This window comes from Epinephelus fuscoguttatus, linkage group LG3 (genome assembly GCF_011397635.1).
Source record: "Epinephelus fuscoguttatus linkage group LG3, E.fuscoguttatus.final_Chr_v1".
In the NCBI taxonomy this organism is placed as follows: Eukaryota; Metazoa; Chordata; class Actinopteri; order Perciformes; family Serranidae; genus Epinephelus; species Epinephelus fuscoguttatus.
Window position 1 is genome coordinate 13,707,091 of NC_064754.1, and position 17,460 is coordinate 13,724,550.

A 17,460-nucleotide genomic window follows, 5' to 3' on the forward strand; every position below is an offset into this window, starting at 1 on the left:
TCATGAAAGATAGCAGAAAAACCCTCAAAATTCAGAAACCAGTCCAAAAACATAGGCCTGTCCTGGAAAATATGTTTCACTTTACAAGCTTACTCAGCATCCATTTTTTAAAGTATTCAGAGAATGGGCAGGTTAAATTTCATTTGGTATTTTATTCCACTCCTCAGCCCCTGTGCAGAGGAACGTGCTTGTATGCTCGTTAGATTGGGTTGTTTCCAATCAGAAACACTAGCCTTTGTATTCAGGCCACACAAACATACTGTTAAAACCTGGTTAAATAATTTGGAATAATTACAGACCATAATAAGGTTTAGATGTTGAATTCTACCTTAAACAAGGCGCCACTTCAACTCCTTAAAATGGTTTTGGGCTAATATGCATAGACTTAGATTGACCCCTCATTATTTTGTTCTGAGCTTTCTGAAGCTTGTCTTTTGTTCTTTCAGTTACACCACTGTACCAGGTTATGCAGGTGTAATCATACTGGCATCGAACTAACAGTGCAGCTATTGTCCTCATGGTTTCCTTTTCTTGCCAGATACTTTGTCTTTGAATGGGCCTCCCGATGACAGAAGGGGGCATAGATTCACTGGTCACACACTGCTCCAGTTCACATCCAATATTTATGTTTTACTGTATCTTTGTAAGGGAGGATGTAGTTTCTTCCCTCCTGCGCACAACAGTGCACTTTCATGTAGGCCTACATATCACGCAAGACGAGACTTCTCCTGCACTGAAGCCTCGGGCTCCTCGTATAACTATTGGCAGCTCACCTGGGCGAAAACATCTGTTTATTCTATTCATTTATCAGTTCAATCACAGGTCCATTTGTCCATCTGCTGTTCTTGGACTTCTAAGACCCCTGTGGCCATGCATCTGTTATGCTATATTAACTCTACATCATTACATAACCGACCTCTGCCTCCTTCTTTGGGTAAAAATATATCCATTGTACTGTTTATGTTTTTAATACACAGAGAAAATCATCCACTGTAAAGCCTGTAACATTATGTAATTTGCACTAATGTATGTATTTGACTGGGCACTATCACTGTACAGTGTCTTAACTGTTAAGAGCCTACTCAGCCTTTTAGCGTTTTTTTTCATTGGTAGTAGTCGTTACACTGTGGCTTGTCCTGAGTCTTTTAAGCAAAGCTAGCTGTGGATTCCAAATCCACAAAGGAAAAGTCTTGGAGGGAAATACTGGATTTAACAGTTCATAGACAGATTTGTTCACTTTTGCTGCAAGGTACCAAAGATTCATAAATACCTTACTGCAGAGTGGCCACCATATGGTAAAACATATTAATGATTAAACCTATTAGTGATGTTGATAAGCTAATTTAGACTTAATAAGGGTGTGTTATCTTCATTATAAGATTCAAATACACTCATCGGCCACTTTATTAAGTACACCTGTTTTACTGTTTGTTAACACAAATAGCTAATCAGCTAATCACATGGCAGCAATTCAGTGCATTTAGGCATGTAGACATGGTGAAGATGACCTGCTGAAGTTCAAACCGAGAATGAGAATGGGGAAGAAATGTGATTTAACTGACTTTGAATGTGGCATGGTTGTTGGTCCCAGACTGGCTGGTCTGAGTATTTCAGAAACTTTCACACGCAACCATCTCTAGAGTTTACAGAGGATGGTCCGAATAAGAGTAACATCCAGTGAGCGGCAGTTCTCTGGGTGAAAATGCCTTGTTGATGCCAGAGGTCAGAGGAGAATGGCCAGACTGGTTCAAGATGATAGAAAGGCAACAGTAACTCAAATAACCACTGGTTACAACCAAGGTCTGCAGAAGACCACCTCTGAACCAACACGTCCAACCTTGAAGCAGATGGGCTACAGCAGCAGAAGACCACACCAGGTGCCACTCCTGTCAGCTAACAACAGGAAACTGAGGCTACAGTTCACACAGGCTCACCAAAACTGGACAATAGAAGATTGGAAAAACGTTGCCTGGTCTGATGAGTCTGGATTTCTGCTGCAACCTTCAGCTGGTAGGGTCAGAGTTTGGTGTAAACAACATGAAAGCATGGATCCATCCGGCCTTGTATCAGTGGTTCAGGCTGGTGGTGGTGGTGTAATGGTGTGGGGGATATTTTCTTGGCACACTTTGGGTCCCTTAGTACCAACTGAGCATGGTTTAAACACCACAGCCTACCTGAGTATTGTTGCTGACCGTGTCCATCCCTTTATGACCACAGTGTACCCATCTTCTGATGGCTACTTCCAGCAGGATAACGCACCATGTCACAAAGCTCAAATCATCTCAAACTGGTTTCTTGAACATGACAGTGAGTTCACTGTACTCCAATGGCCTCCACAGTCACCAGATCTCAGTCCAATAGAGCACTTTTGGGATGTGGTGGAACGGGAGATTCTCATCATGGATGTGCAGCCGACAAATCTGCAGCAACTGCGTGTATACATGGAATATGTAGGTACATATATAAACTGTAATCTGATCAGAAGCCAGATTTGATGTGATTCACTGAGATGATCCTATAGAGGAACATGTAGAGTTAAGGATCAGAGTCCATGTGCGGTTTTATCTGCCAGGCTGTCAGATACAGCTTAGCATTCACTACGCCAGAGCATGCACGCGCACACACATGGCTTAATAGTGTGTGTGTGTGTGTGTGTGTGTGTGTGTGTGTGTGTGCAGGTCGTCCACTTCAAGGTTAAAAATAGTTTCCCTCGTCCACACGTGGGCGCGCATGTGAGATGGTCATGTGCGCCGAGCACAACAAAAACAAAGCCGTCCAGCCAATCACATCCCTCCACCCGCTCCCAGCCCTGCCTCACCCCGCTCCTCTGTGGCTCGCGCTCCTCTGCTGCAGTCAGTGTTATTTGAGCTGTGAGCGCGTGAGGTCTGGCCGTGGCAGCATGCCAGAGGTACCGACCAGAGCTCCGGAGATGTCCCGGAAAAGAGGCGCCGAGCCCGGACCGCTGCCCGAGCACGTCCCGGAGAGGAAGAAGGCTTGCTGGGGCATCTTGACCAGCCAAGGTCGGTACTCTTCTGCTCTGTGGTTCAAGGCGCAGGTTGTTTACGCTGCTGGGTGGAGGTGGAGGGTTTCTGCAGACGGTGGTCAGACCCGGAAAATACAGGCTGGTAAAGAATTAAAAGTAACAACATAAATATGTTTTAACATTGTAGGTTTGCGGGTCATGTTTGACATTTGATGCTGGGGCCTGACACTAATGTTCCCATTATTGACAACTCCTGACAGCCTGACTCCATCTGTGGAGTAACGACAGGTGGAAGACAAAAAAAAAAAAAAAATAGGAATGGGAACAAGGAAGATTCTGGAAATAAAAAAGTGAGCTCTTCTGGGGACAGTGCATATTACAGAAAATTGCTATAAACATGCCAGAATTAACCAAAAGGCTAGTTTTCATCTGTAGTCCCTGACAAGATACTAAACAAAAAACAAGAAAAAGGAAAGATACAACACAATTAAGTCAAGTCAGATTTATTAATAGGGCACACTTAAAAACGATAAATGGTGACCAAAATGCTTCACAAAGAAAAAAAAAACTAAGAAGGATCAAATACAAACAATCATAAATAGGATAATTAAGTAATAATTAAGTTAAATTAATGAGAGCATACAATATTTTGACAACATCAAAACACAAACATCAAAAATTATTGCACAAGTGGACAAGTGGAAATTTGTGGTTAAACTAAAATAAAATTGACCTGTTGCATCAGAAAATATTGAGGTTAATGGTAAAGCAGCTACATGACAACATTAAAGCAGGCTGGCAGCTGGCAAAAAGCTTAAAATACATGAAGCAACTGGACAGTATTAAGTAGCATTAAACAATATTAGTAGAAGCATGCAGGCAGTAGGCTAGCCAACACGAAGCAAGCAACAGGAAAACATCTAGCAGCGTTAAGGAAATGTTAGCAGATGCAAAGATAGAGATGAAAGTTAAAGTTAAAGATTGAGATTGAGTTAAAGATACACCAAAAATTGAGCTACAATAAAAAGTAGTTAAACTCCTTCATTAACTATTCAGGATGGTCACTACCGCGGCAGCAAAATGGAATCACTGTTATAACCTGTGTCCTACCCTTGAATTATCACTGTCTTTTTGTATCTACATGAGCTTGAATTAGAAAAAAAGTAAAATAAATTCTGCACTATATCTGCAGCACTATCACTTGACATAGGAGAGTATCATGTTTGATTGAGACTGTACTTAGTGTTGTTCAGATTATATGACAGAGTTGGAAAGCCTCCTGGAAGGTCAGATTATAGTGCACGCATCATCTCCTCACATGACATAAGATAATATCAACATACGTCTTATCCAACAGTCATTAGCACATATCTGTATGACCAAAAATACTGAAGAAAATAAGAAATCATTAATTTAATTTAATGATAAGCATATCATTTTGTCAGAGATGCTACTGACTATTTTACAAAAAAAAACCTGAAAAAAAAAAACCACATGACAAAGATGGTTTTGTCTTTTACAACAGCATATATAGCAAATGGCTCTGTTTTAAATTAATGAGAGTTATTATTTGAACACAGGCATATGTCCAAGTTGGCAGTCACTCATAATCGCCCATTCTCCACTGAACACATTGGTGGAGGACCCACTCTCACTCCCTATGGGCCCCCCTATTTCATGGGCCCCAGTGCAACCGCACTGCCTGCACTGACTATATTTACGCCCCTGGTGTCCAGCCACACTCTCTGCAGCCAGTGTTCAGGAGTGCTAGAGGGGCTCTGAACTGCCTGCAGTATCATTACTGTCAAAGTTTCCTGCAGTTTAATGTTTAATGAAATTTGATATACGGAACAGCACCAGACAATGTTAATCTAGATTTAAAGCTACTTTTCTTGACATCCTGAGATTTGTGTGCAAGCTAGTAACAGAGTGAGCAAAATGACATTACTGCCTGTTATGACTGAATGCTTCCTGACACAACAATGTTTTAGCCATTTAAAACAAATGCCTGTTTTGCCTTAAAACGTAATAATAAGGTCATGATATATTATTATAACAACATGCAGGCATTTTCAGTATGATTCAGGACGGTTCAGTTCTTCAATAAGGTAGTAGCTGATGTCGTAGAGATGGATGCGGCAGTAGCTCAGTCAATATGGGTTGGGAACCGGCGGGTTGTGTTCAAGTCCCCGTCCAGACCAAAATATGGAGCGTGGACTGGTAGCTGGAGAGGTGCCAGTTCACCTCCTGGGCACTGCTGAGGTGCCCCTGAGCAAGGCACCGAATCCCCCAACCGCTCGGAGCGCCTGTCATGGGCAGCCCACTCTGACATCTCTCCACTTAGTGCATGTATAGGTCCAGTTTGTGCATGTGTGTGTTTGGACCTGTGTGTAATTGACAACAGAGTGAAAATTTGAATTTCCCCTCGGGGATTAATAAAGTAAATGAAAAATAAATAAATAAATAAATAAACAGTGACAGAATTACATGTGACTTTTGGGCAATATCAAGCCAATCCATCACTCTGCTGTACTAAACAGCTCATGACTTCTCCTCCATCACTGCTGTGAAGGCTTACACAGGGTGTCTGCAGGTCTTTAAAGAGTCCTAAAATATCTTAAATTCAGTTTATAAATATTAGGCCTTAAAAGTCATTAAATAGTCTTAAACTTGAATTTGTGAGGGCTTCATTGCCACAAAATGTAATCCAATTTCATTTAGCTATCTTTCTTTTTTTCTAGCCAAAATAATTAAAGCTGTCCTTCATGAAAATCCATATTTCTGATGTTACAAATATTCAAACCTACTACTGAACCAAACTGTGTCTTTTTTTTTTTACCTTATACTTACCTGCCTTTAAAATGTAGATTAACATAACTCACTCTAATAACCATATTCCTACATAGAACCTACCTCTGCACAGGACCACACATATACTACTTACTTTTATCTGCAAGAAAAATATAATTTGTCCAAAAAATTACTCTTAAATTTGGTATAAAATATCTAAAAAGGTCTTTACATTACATTTAAGTGTCTGATGCTCATAGACACCCTGTTACAGCTGCATGTCCTGGCCATGCTGAAATCATTTATAAGAAGTGAGAGGTGCAGGGTGGGTACGGGACAGAGCCTGGCTGTGTTTGTTATTCAGTTGCATGCTGCAGTGCTGCTCATTTGTTCTGATGCACATTCAGTATCTGCAGGGAGCAAATATTCCTGTTATAAACCCCCTGCAAATTCATCTATTCCAGACTGAACTGGATCTGAGCTAATGAAATGTCTGTTTTTGAATACATATAAATGAGGATGACATTTGGACAGGTAGCTACTGTGTGAGGTAAAGAGGGAGGTCATCTGTGTTGTTGCTGCTTATGACCTTTCCAAAATGGCTGCTGTTGTGCACCACCAGGAGGAGGTCAGAGACCATCTAAATATGGCTGCTGCCTCTGTGACAGCCTCAGCAGATTAGATGAGAATAAGAGGCCTTTCACACATGTTTTTCATGGCAGCTTACAGCAGATTGAGTCGTGGGTTAGCTGGTTTAAACAGATACAGGTTAGTTCTGCCTCTGACTGAAGCAGACAGTCAGTTACACAGCTACTTGTTCAGTTAGCTTGTAAGCTAGGTTATTATTAGTATTTGCAGTGTGCTGTCAGTGTTCAGTGCAGCCAGTAAGGTGATCTGTCAGTGTGAAAGACTCTACATAAGGACAAGCAGAAGTGTGGAGGTCCATTCGCTTCCACTTCATTCAAAATGACTGATATCGACTGGTGGCAGGCCGCGCCGTGGGGAGACGGAGATATGGGTATGTTGTAGCTAAGACTGTCTGTGTTAATATGGTGTATACTTTACTGATGCCACAGCTGTTTAAATAAAGCTCACTAGCACTAAATGTAACCACAAGGAGCAACACTTAAGCCCTGATTATTTGATTAAAATAAATAATTCAAACTACATGTAGAATTTTGTGTAATGTTAGCATATCCTATTTATTAATCTTTATGTAATTTAGATGGCTATCAAGCAACAGCCAGGGACTGTGTGGTCCATGGTTGGTAGTCTCTTACACAGACGCCAATGACATCCAGGGCGCCCTCTGCAGTCCACCTCTAATGTGAATGAAAATCACTCACCCATCACAATATTTTATGCAACAAAAAGGTGGAGTGAGAAATATATTTGCTAAATGAGACAGGAGAAGTTGGATATATATTTAATTTGATGCTTGCTCTGTAGCAGTTTATTTTTTTGGTAAAATTCAGCTCAACCCGGTGCCTCTGACTTTGTATAAATCATGTTAGTATTCCTCCTGATAATCCATAAGTGCTATTTAAAACTCCAGCAATAGGTGAAAAGGTGATTTCTTGGTGCACCCTGAAAAATGGTACCAGTTTTTGAAGGATGACACATGCCCCAAAAATAATTTTTAAAGCCCCTGTAGACTGTTTATTTGATGATAGTGTCTTCAAAATGAATGCGACAGCAGGTTTTAAGATATGCTGAGTATTGTGAAAAGACATATTGTGATTTATTACTTGTTTTCAATAGTAAATTATGTCCCCAAAGAAAACTTTTCAGCATCTGTTTTATCTGTCTGTTCATCTCACTTAAGTCATTTTTATTGCAGCAAAGTGTATCCAGTGGACTGAACATGCAATTGATTTTATTATTGTAGTAGGCTGCTAAAATACTAGATTGTATTTGCAATATAAATAATTAATCTAATAAAAAATTGATACTTGGCGTCCGAGTATCAAGACAATATTGCCACACACAATATCCTGGTATTGAGCTGTATCAATTTTTTTCCCTGCGCCTAGTTCTGATAAAAAAAATCAGTGGAAGATCCCCACCATATTTTGCTGTCTATCACAGTGTCTAGATAGATAGATAGATAGATAGATAGATAGAGCTTCATTGTCATTGTGCAAGACAACAAAATTATAGAGCCCTCCTAGTGCATGGTGCAATTAAACAATTAAAAAGGGCAGATAAATATTATTAGCACTATTTAATTGTACCACAGCCCAGGTTAAGATGGCAAGAAGCAGATAGGCTACATACAACCACTGGGAGACACCGAAGTCAGATATTTGTACCAGAGTGCTGTCTGGGGCAGTGGAGATTAAGCATGATAAATATAGTGTGTCTGTTAAGAGATAGATTTTGCTACACTTGTAACAAAATTGTTTATTCTGTTTCCTTATCTGCGTGTATGTGTGTGTATGTGTGTCCAGGGTCATGGGCAGATCGCTCCCCTCTCCATGAAGCAGCTTCTCAGGGTCGACTGCTCGCCCTGCGCACTCTGTTGGCCCAGGTAACATCCTTACACACACCCACACACTTAGCGTCTGGTTTATTCAGTTGTAGTACAGAAACTGTTGCTGACTTCTGTCATCTCAGTTTAAATCATGCAAACTCCACATCGATAAATCAAAACAATAGTGTTGCTTTAGCTGCTGCTTCTTCTCTGGCCCCTCTCATCACACACATAACCCACTCTTCCCTCACCACTGGTATTGTCCCCTCACCCCTTAAAACAGCTGCTGTCACTCCCACACTCAAAAAACCTGGTGCTGACCCCAACAACCTCAATAACCTCCGTCCTATCTCTAATCTTCCTTTTCTTTCCAAAATCCTTGAAAAAACTGTTGCCAATCAACTTCACTCTCATCTGCTCCACAACGATCTATACGAACAATTTCAATCTGGTTTCCGTCCCCTTCACTCCACTGAAACAGCCCTCCTAAAAATAACCAATGATCTCCTCCTTGCTGCTGATTCTGGTCTTTTATCCATACTCATCCTGCTTGATCTGAGTGCGGCCTTTGACACCATCTCCCACACCATCCTCCTGGACAGACTTTGCACTATTGGCATCACCCACCCCCCCCTCACCTGGTTTAAATCATACCTCTCTGGCCGCACTCAGTTCATTCAGCTCAAATCATTCACTTCCCACCCCCTCCCAGTCACCACAGGTGTGCCCCAGGGCTCAGTCCTGGGGCCCCTGCTCTTCATCATTTACATCCTCCCACTTGGTCACATCCTCCATAAGCACAATATACAGTTACACTGCTACGGATGACACCCAGCTCTACATCTCCTCCAAACCGGACTCCATCCTCCCACCTTCCTCCCTCACCAACTGTCTCCTTGAAATAAAGTCCTGGTTCACATTCAATTTCCTCAAATTAAACAGTGACAAAACAGAAATGTTAATAATTGGCTCTAAATCCACTCTCAATAAATCCAATAACTTCACCATTCCATTCGACCACTCCTCCATCTCCCTTCCTCAGGTAAAGAGTCTGGGTGTCATCCTCGACAGCACACTCTCCTTCACAGCACACATTAACAACATAACCCGGTCTGCCTACTTCCACCTTCGAAACATCAACCGCCTCCGCCCCTCTCTCACCCCTCACACCACCGCCATTCTGGTTCACAGTTTAGTCACCTCCAGACTTGACTATTGTAATTCCCTTCTGTTTGGCCTCCCCCAGAAAACCCTCCATAAACTTCAACTGGTACAGAATTCAGCAGCTCGCATCATTTCAAGAACACCATCCACTCACCACATCACACCCATCCTGCAGCAGCTCCACTGGCTCCCCATCACATACCGCATTCAATACAAAATCCTACTCCATACATACAGAGCCATCCACAGTCTTGCCCCTCCATACCTCTCTGACCTCATTAATATCTCTGTACCTACCCGTACCCTCCGATCCTCTTCCTCCATCCATCTCTCTGTCCCCTCTGCTCGCCTCGTCACCATGGGGGGCCGAGCATTCAGCCGCTCGGCTCCTCAGTTTTGGAACTCCCTCCCCCCTGACCTCCGCAACACGGACTCCTTACCCCTCTTTAAAACCAGACTGAAAACCCACCTGTTCAAACTCTCATACTCCGTCTGATCCTTGCACTGTCCATTGTATTTTATTGTTTGTTTTTATCCCTGTTTTTATGCACTTCTGTACTTTTGTAAGGTGACCTTGAGTGCCATGAAAGGCGCCCTTAAATAAAATGTATTATTATTATTATTATTATTATTGAATATTCTCCATGTTGACAAAAACAGCACAAGTGATGTTAATGACATAGTGCATAGAGACAATTCAGGGACACACATTTGGGCTGCATCCTCGATGATGAATGCGATTTGGATATGACGACTGATGGGACCAAGTTGGACCAGTCTGTTCCAGTCTGAAGCAGTGTCAGTTGTCATAGTCAGGTGGTCATAGTCTGCAGATAAAATGGTATAGTGTGTGTTATGTTAAGAGTCTAATGTGAAGTCTTAAGATCCAGTTGCTGCCAGTTGTTCTTATATGTTTTTAAAGATGTTGACTATATAACACTTATAATTGACATCGGCATCCAATGATGTCATTCATTTCACCCCAGGGAGACACAGCAGTAAATCAAACTTTTCCCCTTAAGTTAGCTTTGTTTTACAAAATTCACTCAGCTCTATTTCCCTCTGTAGGCTATACAGTCCTTTAAGCGTCTCCATCCAGGATCTCACCTAACTCTGAGCTTTTTCTTCCTTTTTTTGGCCTGTTCAGTGCAAATTGGCGACCAAATTTGTTTTGATAAAAGAACACAGTTGGTATTCTTGTGGGATTTGCATGGTTGCCTACCTCCAGAGCTCCAGCAATTACTGACCACTGCTTCAGTGTGTCTTTTGGTGTATTTACTCAGTCGTAATGTCCCAACTCCTTCCTGACTGTCAAAGACTAAATAATGTGACTAAGTTGGTTGAAATTCTCTTTATGTTGGGTTTTCCCTTTGTAGATTTCAGCTTGTCTTCAGCTTTGTCCCAAGTTTTCTGTAATCGATCCACAGTTCTGCATTAAAGCTATGCTTCGTCCATCCCCTTTTCAGGCCAGGCGTTGTTGTCTCCTAACTGTGCTGTCGTTGTATTGGTATGTTGGTGTCTGTAGTCTGTTCTGTCTGGTTGCTGTGGTCTGGTGTGAAATAAATGCACAAAAAAAAATATATATCACACATATTGACAAAGCTGTGATGATGACATCCCTTCCAAACAAGAATAAATGAAGAAATGACCCTGGGTGTGTTCTGCTAAAGTGTGAAAATGCCATTTCTGTCTGCCTTAAACATTCTGTGTCACTTGATGTTGGTCTGTGTATGCACTGACATACTTGGCAAGCTTCATGCTTCATGATCATTCAAGCTATTCATACTTCCGGCACAAAGATGACAGTGCATTTTAACTCACATCCCTCAACAAGATTCCCTTTTTAATCAATTCATTTTTCTTTCTTTTTTTTAATTTTTTTATTTACTGCCTTAAAGAGAGTGAACATAAACTGCATCAGTATCAAGCAACACCATATGAAGACCTTTTAAAACATGAAGAGGAAAAGAAAATAGAAAAGAAATTAGAAATAGACTAACAACTGGGGACTAAAAACTACACAGGAATGTTTTTCTGATGCATAATTAAACCAGCAATCACCAGAAGAAGTCCTGAATACATCAAATTATCGTGCCTCACATACGATATTGCCACATTGCCAATTGAATTTGACAGATAAACCACTAGATGTGACTTAATAACTTCCTTTACAGGTTATTTTTCTCCAACGGTGTTGAGTACATTGTAGAAAACTATATCTAAGATGCTTTTCTCGGTTGTGAAGAAAGACAAGCCTGTTTTAAATGAGTTTTAATGCAACAGCTGATGCAGCAATGATAAAAAGTACAGCTGGTGTGTGCAATAAACTGCACGTGAGGAGCCACCAGTTTCTACTGCTCAGGAAAATGTATTATTATGATCCAAAAAAATGTGTTTTAGTAAAATAATCTATGAAGAAAAGTTGTGCAATGATTATGTTTGCTCACTGCTAATGGAGTACATAAAGAGCCAGTATTACACAGAGTTTGACAGAGAGAATCATGCCCTGAAGACAGAAGTCTGGGATTCTGGGAAATGAGCCAACACTCCAGTCACTATAATTTACTCCGAATTCATGCAAATCAGACACAAGTCAAACAGACGGACTGATTCAAACAAGGCAGTGTGCTTCCTAAACACCTCCAGTCATAATGCTGTGTACTTTGATTTTTTTTAGGGATATCACGCCAACATTGTCACCATCGATCATGTGACCCCTCTCCATGAAGCCTGCCTGTCAGGACACGTAGCCTGTGTCAGAGCATTAATAAACGCCAGAGCTAATGTGAGTATTCTTCCTCTTATCACCACCATTATTATATGTTCACAATGTGTCTGCCCTAAAACACAGTATAACTGTCATCCAACAGCTGCTGACCTTCATTTATCCACCAGTGTGTGTCCGCATGTGTGTTTGCAGATATAGTGACTGTTCTGTATTGTGTGTGTCCAGGTGAATGCCACGACCATCGATGGTGTCACTCCTCTGTACAACTGTTGCACCTCTGGGAGTGTCGGCTGTCTGGAGCTGCTGCTGCAGAATGGAGCGCACACACACACCACACACACACACTTCCCCTCGGCTCTTCACGAAGCCTGCAAGAGAGGTAACAAAACAGGAACCTTGTATGCAGTGTATTATTGACAGTAAGAGCTCACTGTGTAGAGGGTTATATGTATTCATAGTTGGAGTTCTCTGTGTGTCCAGGCGTCACCCCATCACCAGAATTTTGTTGAATTTGGCTGACTGACTCATCTCATTTGTGCATGGTGGCATTTTCAAAATGAAAATGATCAGCTAAAGGTTGCTACGACATTTATAGGTCAGGTTCACAGACAAATAAAATAATGGACGTAGTCACCATGATGTCACCTCATTCAAGTAACGGGAGCACTAAACTGATAGTTAGCCACTCAGCCGACGAAAGTCTCTAAAACTCTTGCTCTATGGGCTCCACGATGTGGAAGATCCGGGTAATTTCATAACGTGGAAATAGAGCTTTTTTTTTTTTTTTGGCTTCATGTGCATGAGCAGCTGTCATAGGAATAAACACGGTTCCGCCTCTGGCGCTGTATCCAGCTCTCTTTATACATCCATGTTATTATCCCTTGAGTTTGGCATTTTGGCCGTCGCCATCTTGGATTTTTGGAGCCAGAAGTTACCACATTTGGACGAGAGAGCAGCGCTAACCCTAACCCTAGCTCAGTTAGCACTGTGCATTTACAGCTATGGTTAATTTTAATAATTTTAATGCTAATACTGATTTTTATTAGTGAAAGGCTCAAAAACAGTAAACAAAATGTATTTGACGGTAAAACTGAATGTCTGACTCCTTTATAGGGTCTTTTAGTACAACCAAACCCTTAACAAGACTTTTTTAGGCAGCCAAAACTTTATGATTAACTTTAAGGAACTGAAAACATACTGAAATAGCAACAGCTAGCTACGCCTATACTCTGTGAATCTGGGGTTACACCAAGGTGACATAGCCAGCTTTGTCACCGTGGTAAGGACAGCATCCGACTGTGACTCAAAGCAGCCACTGCCTTAATTATGCATAACTTTAAGTCTTAATAACATTTAAAGTGGTGAGTTTCATAAAAAAGCACTCCCCTACAGTTGCTATGAATGTGGAATTTAGCTACAGAGACTAAAACTGTTTTTGTACCAGGCTGTTAACATGTTTATTTCTGCTGTAAAGTTGGACATTTTAACTATGGGGATTGACTCGCTCTTGGAGCCAGCCTCAAGTGGCCATTGGAGGAACTGTAGTTTTCATCACTTTTGTGGTGGCTTCATTTTTCAGCCCCAGAGGTTGCCGCTTGATCAAGTTGTAATGTTTAACTACAGTAGTAGGGTCACGTCCTGGTTAGTGCTTCATAACAGAGAGCACAGTGGTACTACTTTAGAACTTAACTCAATAACTTTAACTCAGTAACTCAATTCAAACATTTTACTTCATCAGAACGTTTGTGAATGTTTCATCATTGTGTGTGTGTGTGTGCAGGTAATAGTCAGTGTGTCGAGTCCCTGCTGTCTCATGGAGCAGATCCAGACTATGAGGTGTCCCACTTGGGCTCTCCTCTCTACATGAGCTGTTTAAACCAGCACACAGCCTGCTCCAAGATTCTGCTACACAGAGGTGAGTCTTATTTACTACAATTTCCTTTTAATTAAACTTGTAGCACACCTGTATCTGTGTTACCTCTTGTACTGGAGCAGGCGTACCACAGTTTTCTATGATTGTTTTGTGGGCGGGGGTATTTCTGGTCCAGAAAATGAACAGCTTTAGCCAGTGTGCTCAAAGCTTTGCGAAATTAATCCTGCAGAGTGAGCAGTGATCTTCAGTCTGCAGTACTAGAAACCCTTTCACTTTAAAGGGAATGTTTTGGTGTAAGTATTGCCTAATGCAACTGTTGTTTATTTATCTCTCTTCATCACCTTACTGTGGCCATTATACCCCTCTGAGGTTGTCTGTTGAAGGATTAATAGAGGTTTTGAAGGAGTGAATGTTATGAAATGTTAAACAAGAAAAATGCTAAAAAGTTAGATGACAAAAACATTTCTTAATCAACCTGTGAGGCCTCAGGATGTTTTGGGACCCTCAGGTTGTGATCCACCACTGTAGGCTGTTCCTATGCGAAGATGTTATGTTTGCTTATATTCATCTAAACTCCAATCTGGAAATCCATCGGTAAAAAAAAAAAAAAATTCTTTCTACAATGTAGATTGCAGAATCTGTCTTGAGAGATTATCTAAACTCTAATAAAGGGTCAAATTCTACTTCAAATCCTCGTTCACCTCTATTCTACCTGCACTATGACAAAATTTAACATGTAACACCTTCTCTCCTCTCCTTTGTCCTTGTCTCCTCCAGGAGCAAATGTTAATGTAGGCAGAGGAGGTGACAGCCCTCTGCATGCTGCTGTCAGACAGGACAATGCTGATCAGGTGTCAGTGTTACTGGACTACGGAGCAGATGTCAACGTCAGAGACAGTAACAATCAGCGGCCTGTGGAGGTAGCGCCTGCTGGTGGAAAAACACAACAGCTGCTGCTGACATTTGAAGGTACTGCAGTGACTCTCAGCACTGATGCGTGGACCCACTTGAAATTCAAGCTGAGCTGTATCACAACAGTTACAGGAAATCACCCTGTCTCTATCTCTCTCTAGTTTCTCCGAGGAGTCTCCGCCAGCTGTGTCGTCTCCAGATCAGGAATCTGATTGGTCGATCCAGACTGACGCTGCTGCCTCTCCTTCCTCTTCCCTCGCTGCTCACTCAGTATCTGGAGTACACATAGGATGATGATGCACACATGCAGAATGGCAGGGAAAAGCAGCTACAATTCAGATGCCATTTCTTTGACATTTTAAATTTGGATGTGCCAAGTCCCTTGTTAACCACATTTTAAAATAACATATCACAATGTTTTAAACTGTATGGTTGAGTTTTGCTTCTACAGTGTCATCACATCAAAAAATACCTAAGATTTACTCTGCTGCACACTGTGCTCTGCTACATAGTGTTGCCTTTGTGTTGCCGTAATTGAGACAATCTCTGTTCATTTCAAATGTCTACTTACTAGGACTTAAAGGAACAGAGTGAAAGATTTAGGGGGATTTAGTGCCACCTGGTGGTGTGGATTGCAGATTGCAAGCTGCTGAAACTTCTCCCGGTTAGAATTCCTTCAGTGTTCATTGTTCAGGAGGTTTTTAGTGTGACCCATATTATCCGCATAGGTCTCCTCCTCTCCAAAACAAATTGACACAGAGATTTATACCACTAAGAACACTCAATAGAGCTGTTTCGTGTGTTTCTCACATGATGTTTGGCACGTCAGAGACCAGCCGCTAGCCCAGCCCCTGCTAATGTGTGCTCACCTTTTTTCTCTGATAACTTAATGTGTGCTAACCTTTTATCTGATCCAGACATTCAGGAGGTTTTTATTGTGGGCTGAATTATCTGCAGAACAGATGATTTAAACCTTTTTTGTCTAACTTAAGATCCAGATGTTGAGGAGGGGTTTACTGGGAGCTGAATTATCTGTAGAGGTCTCTTCCTCTCCAAAACAAATGCACCCGGTGATTTATCATAGTAAAAACACACAAAAAAAGGGCAGTTTAACACTGAAAAATTCCTGATGCTGCTTGTCATGGAGGGGCTGTTAACTACAGTAGCCAATGCAAAAATGCAAATGGCCCTATCTAAAGCTGGGATACTGTAGAAACATGGCGGTGCAACATGTTGGACTCCATGGATGAGGCTCATTTTAAGGTAACGAAAACACATCAATTCTTATTTTCAGGTGATTATATGCTAAAAAAAATTCATATTGTATTTTATTTTTGCCAATATATCCCCCTCAATCCTACACACTGGACCTTTAAATTTTCCCTGACAGATTATTGTCTGACTGATAATGACACCTGATCAACTGTGAATTAATTTTAGCTCTTTATGTTGGTAACGCACAATACATCATTTTGTACATATTGGAATTTATTTTCCTTCGGCAAGTGCTGGACTTCACGTGTCTATGTATATGTAAATACCAATAAATGATCCATGATGTGACCTCATTGAGCTGTGTATTAGTCTCACCGATCACCGCAGTGAGCACACAAGGGTTACAGTATCAGTTTGCCAAAACAGTATAAGGGGCCAGGAGACTGTTGAGCTGAATGCATCTCTGTCTCTGTCATTACACTGTTTGCATATTGAGTCAACATTATCAAAAGGTCATTTCTCAAGGGTTTCATTGTGTGAGTAATCACTTGTGGTTGGCTGCAGACTTCAACACATTTAGAAAGCGGTCTAGGAAGATTCTCAGTCCAAGTCACAGAGTCTGAGAAGTACAACTTATTTGTGCTGCTGTTTTGCTTGGCAGTGTATTTCCTGACATCTTTTGTCTAAGGAATGGTGACGTGAGGTCTGAGGGTGTTCTTAAAATTACCTGTACACACCTATGATCCAACTCCCCAGCCAACATTTGTTTGAATGGCTCATGTGGGTAGTAAATGGGCTGACAAATGGGTCCCCAATGGGACTGTCTGCGGATTCCATATTGGCCCCATGCCAGTTGCCCACATGGGTGTGTTTACCCAAGTTGGCCCCACATGAGTTATGCTAGTGGTACCTGGGTACCAAGAAGATATAGGTCCAAATGGGCATCTTATCTGGGGCCCACTTGGATAACGCACCCATGTGGGCAATTGGCATGGGGCCAATATGGTCAGTCCATTGGGTACCCATTTTTCAGCCCACTGACTACCCACATTGGACCCACATACAAATGTTGGCTGGGTCTGTCCATGCAGTCTTCAGATGTGTTTAAACTGACAACCATTTTCAAAGAGACAACACTCTTACAATAATCTTATTGTTCTTCAGCTTTGATTTCATTTCTGTAATATCATTCCCCCCATATATATTAATTTGTGTCCATTCCAATTATCACTTGCTGCTTCTCCCTCACTATATGAGACCTTAGAGTTTTTATTTCTGCATCTGTATATGACGTGGCGTTGAGTAAGGAGCCACAGCCCTTT

General features: G+C 41.5%; 1 protein-coding gene across 1 annotated transcript; it reads left to right on the forward strand.

Moving 5' to 3' along the window:
* Positions 1–2,738: 2,738 nt before the first annotated feature.
* Positions 2,739–16,491, forward strand: asb5b (ankyrin repeat and SOCS box containing 5b). The gene is made up of 7 exons (XM_049570565.1): positions 2,739–3,020; positions 8,224–8,303; positions 12,088–12,195; positions 12,364–12,517; positions 13,919–14,053; positions 14,789–14,980; positions 15,085–16,491. The coding sequence occupies exons 1-7, from the start codon at positions 2,744–2,746 to the stop codon at positions 15,210–15,212; spliced, it is 1,074 nt and encodes a 357-aa protein (XP_049426522.1). The 5' UTR covers positions 2,739–2,743; the 3' UTR covers positions 15,213–16,491.
* The last annotated feature ends 969 nt before the right edge of the window (positions 16,492–17,460 follow it).

What these genes read in the sequence shown, in the direction of transcription:
- asb5b (XM_049570565.1), top strand. Translation starts at nt 2,744, where the DNA reads ATGTGCGCCGAGCACAACAAAAACAAAGCCGTCCAGCCAATCACATCC. An exon ending in TGCGCACTCTGTTGGCCCAG is followed by an intron (nt 8,304 to 12,087) that starts GTAACATCCTTA and finishes GATTTTTTTTAG; the next exon opens with GGATATCACGCCAACATTGT. An exon ending in GCTGCTGCTGACATTTGAAG is followed by an intron (nt 14,981 to 15,084) that starts GTACTGCAGTGA and finishes ATCTCTCTCTAG; the next exon opens with TTTCTCCGAGGAGTCTCCGC.